General features: G+C 34.8%; 1 protein-coding gene across 1 annotated transcript in view; it reads left to right on the forward strand.

Annotated features, from left to right (window-relative positions):
- Positions 1–22,580, forward strand: part of LOC106842352 (protein eyes shut homolog) — a 1,064,587-nt gene that overhangs the window by 333,858 nt on the left and 708,149 nt on the right. Inside the window, exon 14 of the mRNA XM_070516721.1 lies at positions 22,234–22,358. Coding sequence (XP_070372822.1) covers positions 22,234–22,358 — 125 coding nt within the window. The remainder of the gene's footprint in view (positions 1–22,233; positions 22,359–22,580) is intronic.

Consider the following 22,580-nt stretch of genomic DNA (forward strand, 5'->3'; position numbering starts at 1 on the left):
TCTTGTAGTGAGTAAGTGTACTTACCTGAATGTCTGTATTATCAGGCTGTTGTAGGTTTTCAGGTGGATGTGACAAACTTTTTTCCTATGTTCTAAGGCAGTTTTTATAACATTATTTTATGCGTTTCTCAAAAGTTTTGCAGAACACACAGTAATATAGACCATGTTTGGTGCCTTTGAAAGCAGTAGATGTTTTTACTATCTTCCAGGACAATGGATGTTCTTCATCTTTCTACTTTTTCTCAAGACAATATTGAAAATTTATATTTTCTTTGAAGAAACATTCATTTAACATAGATTTACAAGCATATTGGTGTAAAACTATATGTTATTCTCCTATAATTCTTTCACTTAATCCACATTTTTACCTATTTGATCTTTCATGTAATTACGTTATTTTTATCGTGAAGTTTCTCTTTTGTTTAAATTATACTGCCGCAAAGTTTTCTATTTGTTGGTCATGAGATAAAACAACAGAAAGCTCAGTTTTGCTGTGTAAGTATTTTAAAATTAATGTTCTGTGTCCATCATTTGTGCTACTACCGTTATCAATCTAATTTTATTTGTATTTATTCTATTATTCATTTTCTAGCTACTTGTGTTGAATGCTTAGTTTGTCTAATTTTACTCTAATATTTTCTAAAATGTGCATTAAACACTCTAGATTTCTTCTGAGAGTATGTTTGACCAAACCAGAGTTTTTGCTATATAGTTATTTCATAGCCACATATTTCTACGTAGTTTATGATGTAAGTTTATATTTTCTCTTTATCCCATTAATTTCTTAGCAGTGTATTCTAAAATTTTTAGTGGAGGGATTTCTGTTGTCTGTGAGTTTTTTTGAAAATATCTAACTTTATTACATTTTGATAAAAAATATATTCTGAATGATTTCTGAAATTTGGAGGTTAATAAAAATTTCTTTGAGACTTAAAATGTGGTCCATTTTTGTGAGTATTCCATGAGTGCCCTAACAGAATATTTCCTTGACCCATGGTTCTAGACGTATATTTATTTGATAAAATTTCTTAATCATGTATTTTAAACATCTGCAAAATCCTTATTTTTGTCTACTTTTTCATCACTTTCTAAAAGAGGATTATTCAAATTTTTCTCTTGAACAATGATGTGTCATATCTTTTAGCTGTTTGATGAATCAGTAGTTGGAAAATAGAAAACAAAGCAAACAAAAATGGGAAATAATTATTGCTTCTATAAAAAACAAAGAAGTCATACAAACACATAGAATTGTAATATAGTATGTGAGCCATATGTGTATGGTTACAAATGTGGATCTAACAGATAGGGGTATAACCAAAAATTTTATGAAAACATATTGGCAAAATTTGGAACGGGTATGTGTGCGTGTGTGTGTGTGTGTGTGTGTGTGTGTTGGGTGGAGAAGTTTGACGATTGTAAGATGTCAATATTTTTTTCTGTAAAATTTTATTTTGATATAAATTCAAACCTCTAGGAAATCTGCAGTAATAGTAAAATAAAAATTATCATATGTGCTTCATTTGGATTCATGTGTTCCTAACTGTTCGCCATATTTGCTGCATCAATCTTTCTCTTTTTCTCTCTTTCTTTCTCTACAGACATAAAATGATACATGATACACACACACACGTACATACATATTTTTTCTGAACCATGAAAGAAAATTTTCAGACTTGCAGAGCTTTACCGCAAATACTTCTGTATTTCCAAAGATTAAGAATAGTCAATTATAAAACCACAGTAAATTATTAGAATTAGGATATTAAAATCTATATAAGACTTTTATCTAATGTACAGACTTTATTCAAATTTCATCAATTATCCTAGTAAAATCCTTATTCATTCACTTCCCCGTTCTCCTCTCCAGGATCCATTCCTGGAAGACATTTAGTTGTGTCTTCTGGAATACTTCGTCAGTCTTTCATGACTTTCCCTGTCTTGATGAGTACATGGTTTTTATTACATACGTATATGATTTGACTCGGATTATGCCCTTTTAGCAGAAATACTAAGTTAGTTATACTGCATCCTTCTCCAGGTATCCTATCTGGAGGTACATGTTGATTCATCTCATTATTGATGTGAACTTTGATCACCTTCCATCAGATTTTTCCACTAGAAAGCATTATTTTTCCCTTTTTAACTAGTTAAAGGAGAGATATTTTGAAACGATATCGTGTACATACTGTTTCATCTAATGTTTATTCATTAGTTTTTAGCATCTTTTGAAGAATCTCCAACCCTTAATATATTGTACTAAATAAAATGAAGATATTACAGTGTAAGCAGGTTATTTAAAGACATGTAAATGAGCAGCAGAAGGATTAAGTAAAATCATTAAAAGTGTTTGCATCTGAGAAATAAGATTGGGTGAAGGGGAAATAGAGTAGGAGAATTTTTGTTATTGGTGTGTGTTTGTCGTTGTTTGTTTTTTATAAGCCTTTTAATGATATTTGTACTTTAAAATTATATGCATATGTTACTTTGAAAAAGTAAATGCAAGTAAGTTGAAGTAATAAAATACATTCCCACACATGGAAAAAATGCACATTTTTCACACATTTGTGGACTTACCATGTCAGTTCTCTTCTAGTGGGTCTCAGGAAGAATTCCTAACAAATCTAAGTGCGTGAATGATACTCAAATCTGGAAGTCAGAGCTCTAATACCCCTGAGCCTCTGTGATCACCTATGATTGCATTTGCTGTCTCTTGTGACTATCTATTATAATCCAAGTCAGATGTGATGAAAAACACATTGGCTAATGTACAAAGAAGTAAATCAGTGAGGTTGCATTTTATAGTAAAAAGAGCCAAGTGTGGGAGTGACTACGGTTATGCAAAGAAAATCAAATCCCAGGCATCATTCTTACTAACTTGACAACATCGCCCAATTACTTAAGGGCCTTAAGCCATTGTGATTTTGCCTATAGTTTGTAGGGGTTTCCAAACATGTTCCAAATTATCTGACACTCGTCCCACAGAGAAGGAGGAAATCTGTGCCCCCACCTTGAAAACAGATAGAGCTTTATGACTGCTTCAGACAGTGTCATGGAGCAGATGCGATGCTTCCATGGATAGGTTGGAAAACGCCTGGCAGTTTCTGCCAGTTTCTCTGGATACTCTTTTTTCTGTGAGTCTTTGGCTGCCACCTAAGAAGTGCAGCTACCCTGAGACCACCATGAGGAGAGAGAAACTAGTGGGACGGGAGGGAGAATAAGAGGCTGTCCCAGCCCAGGCACCAGACAGCAGAGACGACCTCAGTGCCAGCCAGCATGTGGCCGTGACTCTACGAGAGACCTCACAGCCAAACTGAACCCTGTCAACACCAGATTTGGGTGCAAAATAAACGATTGTTTTAAGGAATCATTTAAGCTTAACTGGCTACACAATGGGTATAATTGCCGCCCTAATTTACAGGAGGATTGCAATCACCACATCCATTATTAGTGGGCAAAAAATTAAATATATTTCCCTAGAGGTGTTTTTCCTCTTATAATGTTCACTGGCTCTCGCAGACACTCGTGCATTCCATAACCCTTAGGAACACCAACTCTACTTAAATAAGTCCAAAATGTTTCTTACTGATGGGAAGTCAATAGTCTTTTTTGCCTATAGAGAATAGCAAATTCCATTTAATATAAGACCTCTGGTAAAGAAAAATAATGCTTGAAAATAGTAATAATTGGATTTTTTTATTTAACTGAGTTTTAATATAATTTATCATGTAATTTTCAGATTATGAAAACCATATCATTCATTGTCAAAATATCTCTTGAAAAAGGATTGAACAAATAGAAAACATCACCCATTGTCCCACCATAAGATAATAATCATTATTATAGTATCATAAAGGCATTCTTTCTTTCGTAACAAATTTATGTGTAGATAAATATGTACATCTTGCTATATGTTTATTTTACAGTTTTAAGGGTATTCATTTTGAACATAATGAACAATTCCAAAACAAAATTACCTATATTAGAGTAACAGTCCTACCCTGTAGAGCTCAGGTAACTTCTAAAAGAGCAGTATAAATCAGCAAGTTTATATATGCTTTTATTTAAAAACTATCTTTGATATGAGAATTATATTCTTTGGAGGGATTAATTTTGACCTTTCTCAATATTGCTATTGTCCATACTCACTTATGATCTAGGAATACATTTGTCAGGATGCACTTTACTAATATTTGGTAAATAGAAATAATCATGATATCATCAAGAATTTCCAAGTGATGTAGTTAGTGATTTTTACATTAAATATTTTAGATATACAGCCACTTCAGTACTAGATTATGTAAATATTACAGCTTGAAGTAGAATGCAACTCACGTTTACATAGTAAACGGTTTATCTTAAGACTTGGGAAATTAGGGGCTGCCCCATGACCAAGTGGTTAAGTTCACGCGCTCCGCTTTGGCAGCCCGGGGTTTTGCCAGTTTGGATCCTGGGTAGGGATATGGCACCGCTCACTCGTCAGGCCACACTGAGGCAGCGTCCCACATAGCAGAACCAGAAGGACCTACAACTAGAAAATACAACTATGTCCTGGGGGTCTTTGGGGAGAAGAAGAAAAAAAATAAAAAGATTGGCAACAGTTGTTAACTCAGGTGCCAATCTTTAAAAAGAAAGACTTGGAAAATTAGAGAAAATCAATATTTTTTTTTACATCTTTATTAGCGTCAACTTTGTTCTATTCACTAGATTTTCTTCACCTTGCCTAACATCCCTTACAGAATTCTGTGATAACCCTTACAAAGAAGTATAAACTAGGCAGTAGTCCAGCAATCCGTCATATGGTATTACCATTGTTATGCTTATAAGGAATAATGCAATTCAACATTTATAAAGAATTTTTATTATAAGTATCTTGAGCTTCGTAAACATCAGGAAGCAGGAATAATTATGAACATAGAGTATAAAAAAATTTAAGGAAAAAATTCAACATCTCTTGAAATGATCATAATGTGCGTCAGAATCCTATGTTTAGAGAAATGAAATCTTTATACTTAATCCAATGGATGGTTCCTTTATGACTTTTTTTCCTTTTCTCATGTATTTTACCCATCTGATCAAATACATTTGTCACTATTTATTAACAGTCCAACCGCAAAGCCAAGGAAAATTCTGTCTAGATACACACACGCACACACACACACTTATAAGTTGTTTCTAAGTTTTAAATGTTTTACACTGAAGAGGTTCTTAGACTATCTAGTTATCCCCATGTCTGAAGACAAGTGTCATTTTATTACTTTTAAACCACACTATATGTTATCAAAAATTTTTTTGAAGATCTCTAATACATTTTTAGATTTCACATTTTAAAAATACAAAAACATTTGCTCACTTATGGCAATTTATAATCTCTAAGTCATCATTTTCCTACTCTTTTGATCCCCAAATCAACATTATTTCATAGGACAATTTTTCAATATTATTATTTCAATTCTTTTAATTATAACACTCAGATATTATAGCATATTGTCTTTATTTGGCATGAACTATAAAATATTAAAAGAAATATTTTAAAAAATAGTAAGCAATTTCCTTTAAAGGATTTAGGCACATGAAGATAGGAATTCAACTGATCTATTTCAACATCATGACTTTTTTCACTTACTAATGTAAAATAACAATCACAAAAGTAATGAAAAGAAATAAAAATCACCAGCTCTTAAAAAGTACCCTAATTTTTTCATCACATTCTAATATGTGCATCTTTACACTTATTTTTCCATTTATTATTACATTTACTATTCAAATTCATCCTTAAAACAGACCTATGATTTTAGTTCTAATATAATACTGAAAATATAGATGAAAAGATTTATGGATATTTATAAATGTAAAATTTTTGTCATTTATCAAGGTCACACAGCTGGTAATTGCCAAATCTTACTCCTCTCTATGTCATCTCTATGTCAAGAATTCTAAAGCCTTACCTCTAAGGACTGCGCACCTTTAATATCACACACTACTCTCTCTTTATGTTAAATTGAAAAATGGTCTTCTGGAGAACTTCCCACGGAGTCAGTTTCAGATTCATGATTACCTATAGGACTGATGTTCCCAGAAAGAATCCAATATTGTAATTTGTCTAAAATAGTTCTCCTTTAAGCTGTTTAAACACATCATTGAAACCTTAACTCCTCTGTTTTATTTGTTGATTCGCTCACAGGACTGCTCGGTGTCTGGTTTCGATGTTTCATTGCCCAGATAATGACGTGTTCATTAAAATCTTCTGATTGCTTAGGATTCAGCCTGGGATTTAGCGCTGAGATAGACCTAAAACTTTCGATTAGTCTGGTCGCAAAGAGAAATGGTAAACAGTATTTATTCCCCAAAGAAATTCAGCTATCTCATAAAGGCTTAGTTGATGTAAAATAATACTGTTCTGATGAATGGAGTCCTAAATGATTATTTCTAGTTATTTGCTCAGTAAACATGATTAGGGATTTTAACAAAAGAAAAAGAAAAGCTTTACGTAGCAAAGAATTACCAGCGAAGGAGTTCAGGCAGCTGACATGCTGACTGCATTCTGCAGGCTCATTAGAGATTTCTCCCATCCAGTAAACATGCATTCTTTTCATTCAGAGTTATTTAGCACCGGTAAATAATTGTCCTAGACTGAGAGAACGACGTGAGCTCTAGCTAGCAATACCAAGGAGGGAGTGCCTAGACTGCCATGTTAACCACATTGAAATATATATTTAGATCAATTCCAGTAGGCTGAAATCAGGAATTGGTTTGCCAAGCATGTTATTTTCATGCACATATAGTTTGCTTCCTCTTCATATTTGCATAATATCATATTATAGTGTTCTACTACTTCTGGATATTATTGTATTTAAAATGGTTAATGATAAATATAAATCTCAAGAATGCTTTCGCTTTGTAATAATTCTTACAAATATAGTTTCTGTCTCCAGGAAGGATACATTCCTAAAATGAATTTTGAACATTAAAAAAATAAAAAAAGGGGGCCAGCCTGCTGGCGCAGCTAAGTTTGCATGTTCCGCTTTGATGGCCCCGGGTTTGCAGGCTCAGATCCCTGATGTGGACCTTTGCACTGCTTATCAAGCCATGCTGTGGGAGCCGTCCCACATGTAAAGGAGAGGAAGATGGGCACAGATGTTAGCTCAGGGCCAGTCTTCCTCAGCAAAAAGAGGAGGATTGGTGACAGATGTTAGCTCAGGGCTAATCTTCCTCATGAATAATAAATTAATTAATTGAAATTAAAAATATTTACATATCCATATGATTCTGCCTCAGAATAGAAATAAAGATCTTCTGTCCGAATTTCTCTTATTCTCTTGGTTCTTACCCACTCCTCTCCATCCCAATTCTTTCAAATTATAAGGTGACAAAAATACTGTATTCAGACTCACTCAACTTCAACTAAAAACAAATAACTAACCCAACTCAATTAAAAGCATATCTAGAATTTTTACGGCTCATAAAACCTGGAAGTTTATTTCTGATGCTAATTTCAAGCCTAGCTGGATCCAGGGATGACTCAGTCCAGAAATTCTTTCTCTATCTTTTGACTCTACCCCCTCGTATACATTGACTTTATTCAAAAGTGGAATTTATACATATGGTGGGGAAACCTGTTGTTGGTAACCTTGATCCTCTTTCTTCTCAGACTACAATCTGAAAGAAAGATCAAATCAACTCATAAAAATCTAATTGGCACTGCTTGAGTCAAATTCTCACCTCCAACCCAAAGAAAATTCCAGGAAATGGGGTTTTCTCATTGAGCAGCTTACATCACTTCCACCCTTCAGCTGGCATGTGGTAGGATTCCACTGTTAATGTCACACACAGTCCCACTCCCATCCCACTCCCCACTCTGCCTACAACCACACAAAGTTTCCTAAGAGGGAAACATGCCAAGCATTACAAGTGGCATAGATCCTTTATGGGTAAGATGGTCATACTTTTCAGTTTGTATGAAATAGTTCTGGTTTATACCTGCTGTTATCCCAGGCTAATTAATAATGGGATCCCCTTTAAAAATCCTCCAAAGCAAATAGATTTAGATGCAAATTATAAGGTCACTCTATCTATAGATAAGAGCACATCTCTTCTCTCTCTGAGAAAGGAAGTGTGTACGTTTGGATGAACTAAGAGAGGATGAAAAAGTTGTCTTTGGTTCAATTAATGAAAGAAAGGGTGCACCTTTCTTCTATTCTCTCAATGTAAAGGGCTTCAGAAAGAATGGAAAGAATAGATAGCTCATTTTTAGTAATACGTCAGTTGGACTCAACATTGACTCTCTGGTAGGAACCCTGACTGCTCACAAAGTGAACGTAAGTTTTCCTCACAGGCACCATTTCATTTATTATTTCTCCAAAGGAGAGGAAATCTACACATGTTGGAATGAATCATGTGGAAAAAATGATATGGAGACAAGGGCACAGCATTGAAGGGACCACATCACATGCCCCGTCGGCACTCACAGTAGAATATCCTAATATCCCAGGGGACAAAGATATATATCAACTGTAAATATAAGAAAATATATATGTATAACTGTGGAAAAATCCAGAATATAATATATCACAGTTCATTAATCTCAGCTATTTTAGTGCATATAATATGATCACATATCTGTGTTCTGAAGCCTGTAAACATAAAAAAGTTTATCAAGATATATGTTAAATTCAAAGATAAACTATGAGTAATATTTCAGACAAAAACTGTTATCATTTAAGGGTGATTATTACTTTAAATAACAACAACTACTGACTAGAGGACAGTCAAACAATAGGGATTTATTTTTCCCCAAAATAAGAAATCCAGAAATTGGCAAGTATGACATTGGTTAAGGGTTTGTCATGTATGGCATTTATTATGTTGAGGTACTTTCCTTCTGTACCCATTTTATTGAGAGCTTTTATCATAAATGGATGTTGGATCTTGTCAAATGCTTTCTCTTCATCTATTGAGATGATCATGTGTTTTCTTCATTTTGTTGATGTCACGTATCACATTAATTGAATTGTGAATGTTGAATAATCCCTGCGTCCCTGGAATAAATCCCAATTAATTGTGGTGTGTGATCTTTTTAATGTATTGTTGTATTCAGTTTGCTAATATTTGGTTGAGGATTTTTGCAGCTATATTCATCAGTGATACTGGCCTGTGATCTTCCTTTTTTGTGTTGTCTGGTCTTGGTATCAGGGCGATATTGGCTTCATAAAATGAGTTAAGAAGCATCCTATCTCTTCAAATGTTTGGAAGAGTTTGAGGAGGATAGGTATTAAGTCTTTAAGTGTTTGGTAGAATTCACCAGAAAAGATGTCTGGTCTCAGACTTTTATGTTTTGGGAGGTTTTTGATTACAGTTTCAGTCTCTTTGCTTGTGATTGGTCTATTCAGATTCTCTGTTTCTTCTTTATTCAGTTTTGAAAGGTTGTATGATTCTAAGTATTTATCCATTTCGTATAGATTGTCCAATTTGTTGGCATATAGCTTTTCATAGTATTCTCTTGTAATCCTTTGTATTTCTGTGGTATCCATTGTAATTTCTCCTCTTTTATTTCTGATTTTATTTATTTTTGATTCTCTATTTTTCTCTTAGTGAGTCTAGCTAAGGACTTGCCAATTTTGTTTATCCTTTCAAAGAACCAGCTCTTAGTTGCATTGATCCTTTCTATTGTCTTTTTAGTCTCTATTTCATTTATTTCCACTGATTTTTATTATTTCCTTCCTTCTACTGACTTTGACCTTCTTTTTTTAGTTCTTTTAGGTATAGCGTCAGATTGTGTATTTGAGATTTTTCTTGTTTTTTTGAGATTGTCCTGTATTACTATGTACTTACCCCTTAGTACTGTTTTTGCTGCATCCCGTAAGTTTTGGTATACTCTGTTTGCATTTTCATTTGTCTCCAGGTAGTTTTTGATTTCTCCTTTTATTTCTTCATTGAACCATAGTTGTTCAGTATCATGTTGTTTAGTCTCCCCACATTTGTGACTTTTCCAGCTTTCTTCTTGTAGTTGATTTCTGGTTTCATAGCACTGTGGTCAGAAAAGATGCTTGATACAATTTCAATCCTCTCAAATTTATTGAGGCTTATTTTTTTTCACAACATGTTGCTTATTTTGATAATGTTCCATGTGTATATTCTGCTACTTTTGGATGGAATGGTCTATATATGCCTATTAAGTCCACCCTGGTCTAGAGTTTCATTTTAGGCCAACGTTTCCTTTTTGATTTTCTATCTGTATGATCTATCAATTGGTGTAAGTAGGTTGTTGAAGTCTCCTACTATTATTGTGTTGCTGCCAATTTCTCCCTTTAGATTGGTTAATAGTTACTTTATGTACTTGGTGCTCCTGTATTAGGTCCATATGTATTGATAAGTGTTGTTTCTTTTTGATGGAATGTCCCTTTTATCATTATATAATATTCATCTTTATCTCTTGTTACCTTTTTTGTCTTGAAGTCTGTTTTGTCAGGTATAAGTATGGCTACACTTGCTTTCTTTTGGTTGCTATTTGCTTGGCAGATCATCTTCCATCCCTTCACTCTGAGCCTGTTTATTTTAGGGCTGAAATGGGTCTCCTGAAGACAGCATATTGTTGGGTATTGTTTTGTAATCCATCCAGCCAATCTGTGTTTTTTGTTTGATCAATTCAATCCATTTACATTTAGAGTGATTATTGATGTGTGAGGGCTTAATACTGCCATTCTATCTTTCATTTTCTGGTTGTTCTGTATTTCCATTGTCTCTTTTTCCTTGTATTTGTTTGCCATTTCAGTTTGGTATCTTGCTGTGATGTTTTTTCTTTTTTCCCTTTATTTGTGTTTTGTGACTCTGGTCTGCTTTTTGTTTTGTGGTTACCTTGAGGTTTATTTAAAAAAATTCTCATAGGTGCGATAGTCCTTCTTCTGCTGATAATATCCTATCTCCATTAGCCTATGCAAGCTCCATCCTTTTCTTCTTCCCATTCTATGTTTTTGTTTTCACAAATTATTCTTTTTTGTATTGTGAGTTTGTTATCAAATTTAAGTGGTTATAGTTATTTTTGATACTTTATTCCCTTTAGTCTTTATGTTATAATTGTTTATTAACTTATTCTGATATAGAGTTTCAATTTTATGATTCTGTCTGTCTATTTATACCTTGCTTAGGGCTTTGTAAAGTTTTGTCCTTTTGTTTCAGGTAGGAGGGCTCCTTTCAACATTTTTTGTATGGCAGGTCTAGTGGTGATGAACTCCCTCAGCTTTTGTTTGTCTGGGGAAACCTTTATTTTTCCTTCATATCTGAAGGATGTCTTTGATGTGTAGGGTATTCTTGGCTGATATTTTTTGTCTTTCAATATTTTGAATATATCATTCAGCTCTCTCCTGGCCTGTGGAGTTTCTGCTGAGAAATCAACTGATAGCCTGATGAGAGTTCCTTTGTAAGTTATTTTATTCTCACTAGCCACCCTTCATATCCTTTCTTTGTCATTGACTTTTGACAGTTTTAATATCATGTGCCTTGGAGAAGGTCTTTTTGTGTTGAGATAATCAGGAGTTCTATTAACTTTGTGTATTAGTATATCTAGTTTCTTCCCCAGGTTTGGGAAGTTCTCTGCTATTATTCTTTGAATAAGCTTTCTGCTCCTTTCTCTTCTTCTCCATCTGGGATACCCATTGTCCTTATATTGCTCTTCCTAATTGAGTCAGATATTTCTCATAGAATTTCTTCATTTTTTTAGAAGTCTTAGTTCTCTCTTCTCTTACACCTGAATCATTTCCATGTTTCTACCTTTGGGCTCACTAATTTTCTCTTCCATATGGTCTGGTATATTTCCAGTGCTTTTTACTTTATTTTTAATCTCATTAATTGTGTTCTTTATCTCTAGAATTTCTGTTTTGTTTTTTTTTTTAAGAATTTCAATCTCTTTGGTGAAGTATTCCTTCTGTTCATTAATTTTATTAGTGACATTATTGAACTGTCTTTCTGAGTTTTCTTGTAATTTTTTGTTTCTTTATGACAGCTATTTTGATTTCTCTGTCAGTTAGATGGTAATCTTACATGACTTTAAGTTTGGTTTCTAGAGAGTTGTCATTCTGTTTCTGTTCTGCTGTGTTACTATAGTTTTTCATGGTGTTTGATGAATCAACCCTCTGTTGGTGCATTTGTGGTAGTAAACACCTGGTTATTTTGGTAAGGCTGGTTGTATTTGAAGGGTGCATTTTCTGCCCTTTACTGCCTCTGTCAGTGGCATCAGCAGTGTGCTCCTTGTGCTGCTTATGCCTCTGAGGTTGCTGGTGGCTTGCTGCTTATAATGTCACTGCAGTCTCACATGTCACCACTGGGGTCACCAGGCTGTGAGCACCTCTGCTGCTTCTGGAGTTGCCTTTGTTTTGTGGGCCCCCACTAGCTCTCCATGGGCTCTCCATGGGCTCAAATTCTGCTGCCTCCCACACTACCTGTCCTGCTGCTCCTGGGTTATCTGGTGATGCTTGCAACACTGCTGCCAGAGGTGCTGGGTTTACAGGTGTGGGTGCCACTGCCAGGGGCCCATGGTCTTATATGCAGCCTCTGCTGCTTGTAGGGCCAGTGTTGGGGGTGCTGTCCCTGGGGGCTGAGTCATGACTTCTGCTGTGGCTCCTGAAGCCTCAGGGTGCAGGTGCCCCCTGCCAAGAGAGAGGGGTAGCGGCTGAGCTGTGAGTGCCACTGCTGCTCCTATAGATTCTGGTCTCAAGCTCTGGTTGCTTTTTGAAACCTTAGGTCAGAGCACCACTGCCCCTGAGAGGATATTCGCATTTTGGGTGCAGCCCTTGCTGCTGGGGAGAAGGGGTTGGAGTCATCACTGCCTGGCAAAGGGGAGGGAGCTGGATAGCCAGCAATGTTGTATTTCCTGAAGCATCAGGTCACAGGTACCACCTCCAACACTGGGAAAGGTGCAGGGGCTAAGCCTTCATTGTTATTCCTGCAGCCTTTGGTCACTGGTGTATGATAGTGTGCTTTTTGAAACTTCAGGTCAGGGCACCACTGCCACTGCCAGGAGCATCTGAGTTTTGGCTCATTATTGTTGGGGGAGGGGGGGTGCTGCTCCCCTAGTTCTGCTGCCTCTTGGTGGTCCAGTCCAAGTACCTTTAGATGTATAGATGTGTGGATCTTTCAGACACTCTGGTCTGCTGTTCAGAGAGTCTTTTGTTGGTCAATGGATGTCCTACTGGTTGTAACTTAGAGAGGAGAGACAAAGGGAACAACTCACTCTGCTGTGATGCAGATGTCACGCTCTTTCTCTAATTTTGAAGCAGTTCTATTCTGATAATATAGCTTTGGAATTAAAAAAAAAAATCTGCCTGCTCTACCTGATTAGGCGACTTTCATTTCAACTCAATATTTTTCATAAAGTAGAAATGTCACGTAGTTAACTGGAGGACATGCCAGAAGTCCTAAGCTTATTGAATAGGGCTGCTGACCTTAGATTCTGAGCTGAGTGCCCCAGCCATTTATCTAAAATGAGATGTTAAGATGTTCTTAGTGATTACAAAGAACAGCAGGAAAGATTAAAATGATATTTTCATTTTGTCTTCATAATGAAATATAATAATGCTTATTTTTCCATCCTACGCATGAATTTAAATCTTCATATAATGCCTTTTCATCAAAATCATACAGAGTGCTTTTTAACTCATGGTATGTTCATTTTATAACTTAAATTTCTATTCTACCTTTGGGGCCTGTGTACTTAAAAACAGGAACAAAACATTTGTGTAATGCTAATAATTAACCCTAATTTTAAAAAAAACACACTATTGATCAAGAAAAAGACTTATACTTACGTATAATGCTAGTATTTAGAAACGGAAACTTCTGTGAAGGTTCTGAAAATCACTTATGGTCACTTTCTAAGAACTGAACTGCCTTAAAGTTTCATGACATGTTTTAATGTCTAACTTTACTTCAAAACACATGTCTTTGCTTTTCCTTCATCTGAGTATCTTCCTCCTATTTTTCTTCTGGTTGTTATCCAGGGATAGACTTCTTTTGGTTTACAGATCAGAGAGGGATATTATGATTTATGTCCCCCAAAACTCATATGTTGAAGTCCTAAACCCAAGAACGTGAATGTATTTGGAGAAAGGGCATTTAAAGAAGTAGTTAAGGTAAAGTGAGGTCATACAAGTGGACCTAACCCAATGTCACTGATGTCCTTTTAAGAAGAGGAGATGAGAACACAGTCAGAGGGAAGATCATGTGAAGACACCAAAAGACAGACATCTACAAGCCAATGAGAGAGGCCCTCAGAGAGAACCAGCCCTGCTGACACTTTGATCTTGGACCTCTAGCTTCCAGAATTGTGAGAAAATAAATTTCTGTTTTTAAATCCACCCAGTCCTTGTTATTTTGTTATATCAATCCTAGAAAACTAATAGTGGGTCAAGGAAGTGAACAAAAAGGAAAATTCCTGAAGCAACCAAAGCACTGTTAATAATATAAAACCCTTAAGGACAAAATTAGCGGATGGAATATGTTGGTAATAAGGTGAAATTAAAATGGCACTTGCTAGGGAACTAGGAACACCTGCTTCATGTTCTTAACATCCTTAAAAATCCCAGAAGGAAAGAGACAGTCAGGGAAAATTGCTTAAATTGAGCATACTTTTTTACTTTGTTACGTTTTGTTACTTCGAGGCTAGAGCTTTAATCCCCCCGATGGAAAACACTTCATGATGGATGGTGTCAGGGAGGATTCTTTTGGCCCAAGGTGAAAACAGTCTAAAAAATATACATGCTGGATGGCTGCTCTTTCTAGGAATCTCCCAAAGCATGAAAAAGCCCTGAATTTTAAAAACTGAAAGAGCATGAAAAATGGAGAGAACTTGCCTGAGCCCAGAGAGGAGCTTTGTCTTGAGGAGGGAGAGTGACAATTTGCATAACATTTAACAGATCTTAATAATTATAAGCAGTATACATTTATTGATTTTAATAAATGTTTAATTTGTTAATTTGTACATTTAATTATAAACACAATTAAGATTCTCACTATTTTAGATATAAGAGAGAATTTGGGTATAGCTTCTTTAGGGAAGCAACATGTAGCTATCTATAACTAAACTCCATTCCAAAAAGAAGCAGAGTCTGTTAAAAGTTTTTTCCTGCATATATACATAGATTAAAGTTTAAAAAGCACTTACACAGATCATGTTCTCTGATCATAACGTACTTACATTAGAAACCAAAATTGAACATATTTTATAACATAGTCATTTCACAGCTTTGAGTTTTATAGAGTTCATGATATATTTCTCATACCCATCTTTTGGATAAATGTAACTCCACTATGTAAATCAGCTTCTGTAAATAGAGTTTAGATTTGTTTTTCCTCCACTCAGTTTTCTAATAACAAAATTGCAAATTAGAAAGAATGATCCTAAGTAAATGTACAATTTGGTAAATAGGTAGAGGTCAGAAGAGTCAATCAGCATTTTAATAAGCCTAATCAAAGCCATCAATGCTTTTGAGAGAAATAAATTATCTGGCTATAAACTACCCCAAAGGCATTTCTTTAAGTTCAGTTTATGCAGGGATTTGTTATTTATGAGTTGATTGAGGCTGATGAGTGGCCAGTTTTTTAATTCACTTCTGTTATTTCATGGAGACTTATGGAGGGCATACAGGTTTTATGTTGGAGAATTCTTCACCATGTTGGCAACATGGTTACTCACAATTGAAAAGAATTTCAGAAATTTCTGATTCCATGCTGAACTAGAATATACATTCAAATTTTAGCTTAAAATTAAACCTCAGAAATAGCACTTATCTAGAAAGAAGTATGCTTTATGCATTTCCATTTCCTTGCTTTGCCTTGTGGTAATATGGAAAAAAGGTATGTCATGATTCAGACTTTTTGTTTTGGTATAGTCATATATCTAAGAAGAAGAAAACTACAGAAGTGTATTAATTTTCAAAATCCATGTTATATTGGTAATGAAGCACAAAGCCTCTCCCTGCCAGGATCCAAGTATTTGTGATTTAGTGCTAATTTTCCAAATCCTGCTGCTACAGAATAGTATAGGGAATAAAAATTTTTACCTTTAATATTAATCCCAACTCAAACATGCCTTTGAGGTAATAGTACTACCTACTCACTGAGGAATCAAGAATCTCTCCTTTGACAACTGGCAGAAGACTCAATGTAAAGACAAAGGAAGTCAACTTAAAGGTAGAATTTAAACTCTTGGCAAAGATGCAGGATCTTATGAACGTGACAAGAGTTCTGTTGGAGAATCGCTCCAATCATACACTATGCTGATGGAAATTGGACAGTCTGAGCAGTTAGAATTGAAGAAGAGAAAATCAATAAGAATGATACATGAGAGGCCATTCAAAAGATAATAATTTATCTATTAAAGATTGAGAGAGATTTAGGAAGTCTGAGGAGGCCTTGAAATAATTTTATTAAAATATGATTAGTCAAAGGAGAAGAAAAGGATGCAAGAAGATAATATGGTGCAGGTTGAGGTTGGGGGCATGTCAGAAACCACAAAAGTCATAATTTTAAGTGACTTTTGTGAAACTTAAGATAAATTTTAGAAATGTATATATTATAATGTTTTTATGATTTAAAAACCAACATTTATTCACCATTTAATGTGAAATTCTGATCTTTTTAACTTGGTGGGGTTTTTATTTATACCTTATAACCTCATGTAAGCCTCCAACTCATACATATATATATGTATATATATAAATATATATATATAATTTACACATATATAAATACAAACACACACACATTTACTATATGGCTTTGTGTACACGGTTATTGAAATTAAATGCATTTTAAATGTAAAAATGTAGAATGTTAAAAAGCTCTGCCACATTTCCATCTCCAACATTTCTCAGATAATTACTGTTCATTTGCAGAAAAAATAGTATAAACTTATTTCTCTGTGAAATGAATCTTAATTTTTCTAGCAACAAACATATATGTAGTCACAAACATAGATAAATGCCTACAAAGGATAAAACATCTATTAAATGTAATATTGAGGTAGCGGGTAGGAGTGGCAAATGTTGTTGGAAGAAACTGTTCTTCCAGAGATGCACAGTCATGAGAGTCAGAAATCTAGAAACTGTGGGGTTCTTTTTGGTTTGCTTGTTTGTTTTCAGGTGAGGAAGATTGGCCCTGAGCTAACTAACATCTGTTGACAATCTTCCTCTTTTTCGCTTGAGGAAGATGGTCACTGAGCTAACATCTGTGCCAATCTTCCTCCATTTTATGTGGGATGCCGCCACAGTGTGGCTTGATGAGTGGGGCTAGGTCTGCGCCCGGGATCTGAACCTGTGAGCCCCAAGCCGCTGAAGCAGAGTGCATGAACTCAACCACTATGCCACCAGGCCAGCCTCTAGACACTGTCTTTTATAAGGAATGGGTTAAGAAAGGTGGGAAATGCGAAGATTTTGTTACAAAACAAAAAGTATTTTCATGTGTGTAGACAATGGATTAGAAGGCTCATGGATTTCTGCAGTTAATAGAATATCACCAATGGATGGAAGAATAAGGAAAGGATATTTAATATCATTATAACAGCACCATGGCAAAATGCTTGAAATTTTGGAAATATTAAAAAAAATGATGGTTCAATTTAATTTACTTTTGTCACTAGAAGTGTTGAAAAACCAAATGAGTTGCCTTGTGAAGTCATGTGTTTTTTGACATTGGATGGGTTCTGGAGAAGCCAAGTAACTACTTCTTGAATATGTTGTTTTGGCAATTCCAGCGCTAGAAGTTTAGGACCTTCAAATGAAACAAGACTTTAAAAAGATTTTATCAGATTCTTCTTCCATACCTGGACATTTGAGTGGATCAGGATTTGAATGGACTCTTGTCATGGGGAATACTATATTTCCAATGAAATCTCTTAAAATTGTGTCTGCCAAGTGGATCCTTATTAATTTAAATTTAGGCCAGATAGAAGCCCCCAATTACTGGTAGCCTAAAAATATTGCCTATGTCAACTTGTGTTTTGAGGATTGACAAACGTATATAAGCAACTTTGCAAAGTACCTAGCATATAGCTAGAAAATTTAGCTACCGTTAACTATATAATATTAGTTTGATACATAGAATATAGCAATATACTGTAAATATGCAACCTTTCTTAATAATAATTGAGCATTTTTGCCTTAAGAAATCATTCTGATCACAACAGAGTAATAGCGACAAAGTGATAGAAGTTATAATAGATTGAGATAAATTTCATTGTCCAGATTGGTTCTAGTCGTTTGCTTATTATCATTAAAAATAATCCCCAGAGTAAGAGTCTACTTTCTTCTATGTTAAATGAATTATTACTAAAAGCCAAATGTAGAAGAAAAATTTCCTCTTAACATAAGATCTCAGTGGAGTGTAAGTTATATTTCTTTCTCCATTTTTTTTTTGAGAAGTTATTTAACATAAAAAGTAGGTTGAGGCTCCAAATGTGGCATATATAACAGATACTTTTATTGGTTTTCACCCATCCCTGCTGTGCTGGACAGTTCCTAATCACATTGACTATATCCCACCTCAACAGTCTCTACCTTTATGCTTTAGACTTTTTTGGAAGCTGAGGGATCTTACTGAGTGCACACACAGGATAGCCACTCATATATCAGTCCAGAAGTGTGGAGATGTTAATGCCCTGGGGGCAACCCTTGACTAATGGGGGACCAGAGTCAGTGGACAGTTGCTTTGCTTTTCAGTCATTCCAGGGAAAATTTCTGATGTGCCTTCTCCGTAGATGTTCAGAAGGTCCACATTGAGTGCATAGTGATCTATTGCTGTGTAACAAATTACCCCCACAGTTCAATGGCTTAAAATAGCAAGTGTTTATTATCGTACAGTTTCTGTGGTTCCGGAGTTTACAAATTGCTTAATCTGGGTGATTCTGTCTCAAGATCTTTCATTAAATTGCAATCAAGGTGTTAGCTGGGTGACAGTCATATGAAGACTTGCGTGAAGCTAAAAGATCCTCTTCCATATTCACTTATGTGGCTATTGGCCAGAGGCCTCAGTTCTCCATGTGGTCCTATCCATAGTGTTACTTGAATATCCTCATGACATAGCAGCTGGCTTGCCCAAGAGAACTAAAGAGAGAAGAAGGAGAAAGCCACACTTTGACCATATTCTATACATTAGCAGTGAATTGCTAAGTATAGCCTACACTCAGTGAGAGAAAATTAGGGTCACATTTTGAAGAGAAGGGGATGAAAGAGTTTCAAACCCACCATAGCCGGACTGAGTCCTGTTACACATAGTGGCAAACAGCTAAATACTGTGTTCCTAATTCACTCTTCTCTCTCCCTGTCTCATTCTCCCCACCCCATCCCTTCTGCTTAGCTGGATCACCTCCCAAATAAACAACCTGTGTTCAAGTCCTTCTCTTCATTTCTGCATATGGAGCATTTTAAACCAATATAACTTAGCACTATGAAATTGAAATCCTCTCAAGATCAAAATTTAAAGCAATGCTGTATTTAAAACTGATATGAAGTAATATCTACAGAAATAAATTCATTTTGATTTTTGTGCATTCATAATCACTGAGACTGTTGTTAATATTACTTCCTTTTTATCTAAAGTATTTTACTTGTCCATATACAGTTTCAGCAGCTATTTAGACAATATTCTGATTTGTACAGTCGTCTCAAGAAACTTAGATTTATATTACAATAATTGCCTTCTGAGAATATTCTTCTCAATTCGTATGCATAATTAATAGTAATGATAATAGAATTGCTCAGAATAAAAGTAAAAATGTTAAACTAAAATTGGCCTTCAAGATTCGTAATTTAGGCAACCCTAATAAAAGCACTTATTTTACAAATTAATTAGGATAATGCTTTATGCAATTTACTTAAGGCTATAATAAAATTAAATCACACATTTGAAAATGCATGTAATAATTTAGATTACAATCTATCACCATTTCTGCAACAAATCAATCAAATAAGTTTAAAATACCTGTGTTTTAAAATATTTAGAAGATATAATGTGCTCAGTTGAATAGTAGAGCAAAGAGTGAGATGAGTAACCTATGTAGCATCATCTGAATACATAATCAAGGCCATCCTGGTCTTGTTATTGGCCCTGCCAACTCACTAGGATATCCCCCCCTTATCAACTTGGTGTTCCTGTTGTGTTCCCCAGAAATCTGCTAGTGTACCATATCACAAAATATATATAGAAAGAAAAAGGGAAAGAAAGAAAGTTGTGACTCCATGGCCAGTCACATAAATATAAATATAAGTACAAATATTTGTTTTCCAGGCTGTAGATCAGTTATATGAGCAATTTTGTTCCAGTTTTTTATCTGGTGTATAGTTCAGGACAAAGAAGAGATCAGGGCACAGAGATGTAAAAGAGATTTAGATGATTTTGTTTTGTTTTGTCTATGGCTATTCTTTAGAACTATAGCTATTTACATAAAAATCAGCCAAAAATTCCAGAAGGTATGGATTTCTGATAAGACACAGGCCAATAAGCAAAATTAAGCAGAAGTTAGGTTCAGGGTATGTGGATTCCTATTCGGAGGCTCTCTATTCATAACTAGCTGTGATCAATTACCTATAGAGAGAGCGTCTAATATTCAGAGGGACATACACTTCACATTTGGATGCATTCTAAAGCCAATGGGTTATGTACATTTGTAGTAACAATTATTAAAAAGAAAGAAAATAGATAATAGAAAAGATCCGTGAGAATTCTGAAACTGTGTGAAGTGACTTTTTTACATATCTGATACTTTATAGATAGTCTAACTTGAGAATTATTGGTTTGAGGAAAGTTCCTAATAATGAATAAACATTTCAGCTTCTGAGCATTTAAAGTTAATATTTTTAATGTTGATGCTTTGCAATTCAGAAAAAATCATGCTCTAATGTGGTTCCTCTCCGAACAATTATCAAACTACCTCCTACTAAATTTTGCTATTAAAGCCTGGCAAATAGAGTACTAGAGATTGCAACTATACTTCTTTTTAAACTGGAAAGTAAGTATGTCAAAGCCAAATAAGAGTTTAGTGAATGTGTGTAAGTTGAGTTGAGTCTCATTTAAATTCAGTTGTAAAACATCTCAACAAAAAGAAAAAGGTTTCTGAATAGAATTGATTCTGTGGGATGGAAATTCAGTTTTTGAGTGCTTCTTATTCTTTCTCACCCAATGGAACAATACTAGGCATTATGTTATTTGCTTAATACATTGTCTGCAGACTTTCTTTGTTATATGCCTCATAATGTAACTTGATAAATGCCCCAAATGTAGTATTCGCATGGTGGAATCATGGAGTTCCCCCCAAACAGGACAGTAAGAGTGATAGATTATGCTTTACTACCTTTAAGAAAGAGGAACAAGTGAAGAAGGTAATGGAAAAGAAATACCACAATGTTGATCTCGGCAAATGTGGAGTGAAAGTAGCCATATCAAAGGAACGGTGTCAGCAACAAGAGGAGTAGGTCTAGAAGATGCTTTGCAGGAAGAGCTCGTGGATGAGATGTGGTTGTGGGAAAGTACCAGGCGAGGTTATCATCAAAATAGCTACAAACCGTACTAAATGATTCCACCTGCAGCTTATCCCCAACAGGTGATGAAGCAGTACTTTCCAATTGGAATAATCTTTTGAGGGTGGCTCCTGCCACCTGCTCATAGCAGTTCAAACTAACCTTTTTGTATCAAGTACTGAAATGGAAATATGATGTTGGATCTCTCTGAAGTTTTATTCTGAGTTCTCATTAAAAGAAATTTGCTTTCAATGCTTTATTTTTTAATTGCTATGACTCAGAATCTAGTTGGGTTTTATATTCCTTCCCCCAGTCTGGTAGATCAGGTCTTGTGTTGAAAGCCCGATATGACAGTGTTATGATGGAGTAGTGTCTTACTATTTTTTCAAAGTCCTTATTTGTTTTAGCAGTTTTAGGTTCACAATACATATATTATATCTATACATTTAAATGTATTTTATATATATATATATAAACTTTGTGTATATATATATGTCTGTGATGTCTGAGACTTTTGTTTTCCTATTTTGTTTGTGGTTGTGGTCGCTTTTAGATCACTTTGCCTTAATTTCATTGAAAATACTGGTGAGTATCAACTAAATTCTTTCTCATAAATCAACTATAATGAACGACTACATCTTGTGCTTAATTTTATTCTTGATTTGGCAAGTATGAATTCTACAATATAAACTCATGTGTGTATACATATGTATATTTCACTTTTCTTTCTTAGGTGTCTTCCTGGATTTTCTGGTCAATTTTGTGAAATTAATGTAAATGAGTGTTCTTCGTCACCATGTCTAAATGGCGCAAACTGTGAAGATCACATCAATGGATATATTTGCAAATGTCAGCGAGGTAATTATTAAAAATAATAATTATGCACATTGTATATATGTAATTATATATAGTATACATTTATATACATATAACAAAATACGTATATTTATATATAGCAGCATATTGGGTGAGGGTATAATACAGTCTTGACAATGCACTCCACCAGTACTGTATCAAGCTCTGCAAGTAATGACCACACTTAAAAAGTCTAAAATGGAGCCAGCCCCATGGCTGAGTGGT

Source organism: Equus asinus, chromosome 8 (genome assembly GCF_041296235.1).
Source record: "Equus asinus isolate D_3611 breed Donkey chromosome 8, EquAss-T2T_v2, whole genome shotgun sequence".
Lineage (NCBI taxonomy): Eukaryota > Metazoa > Chordata > Mammalia > Perissodactyla > Equidae > Equus > Equus asinus.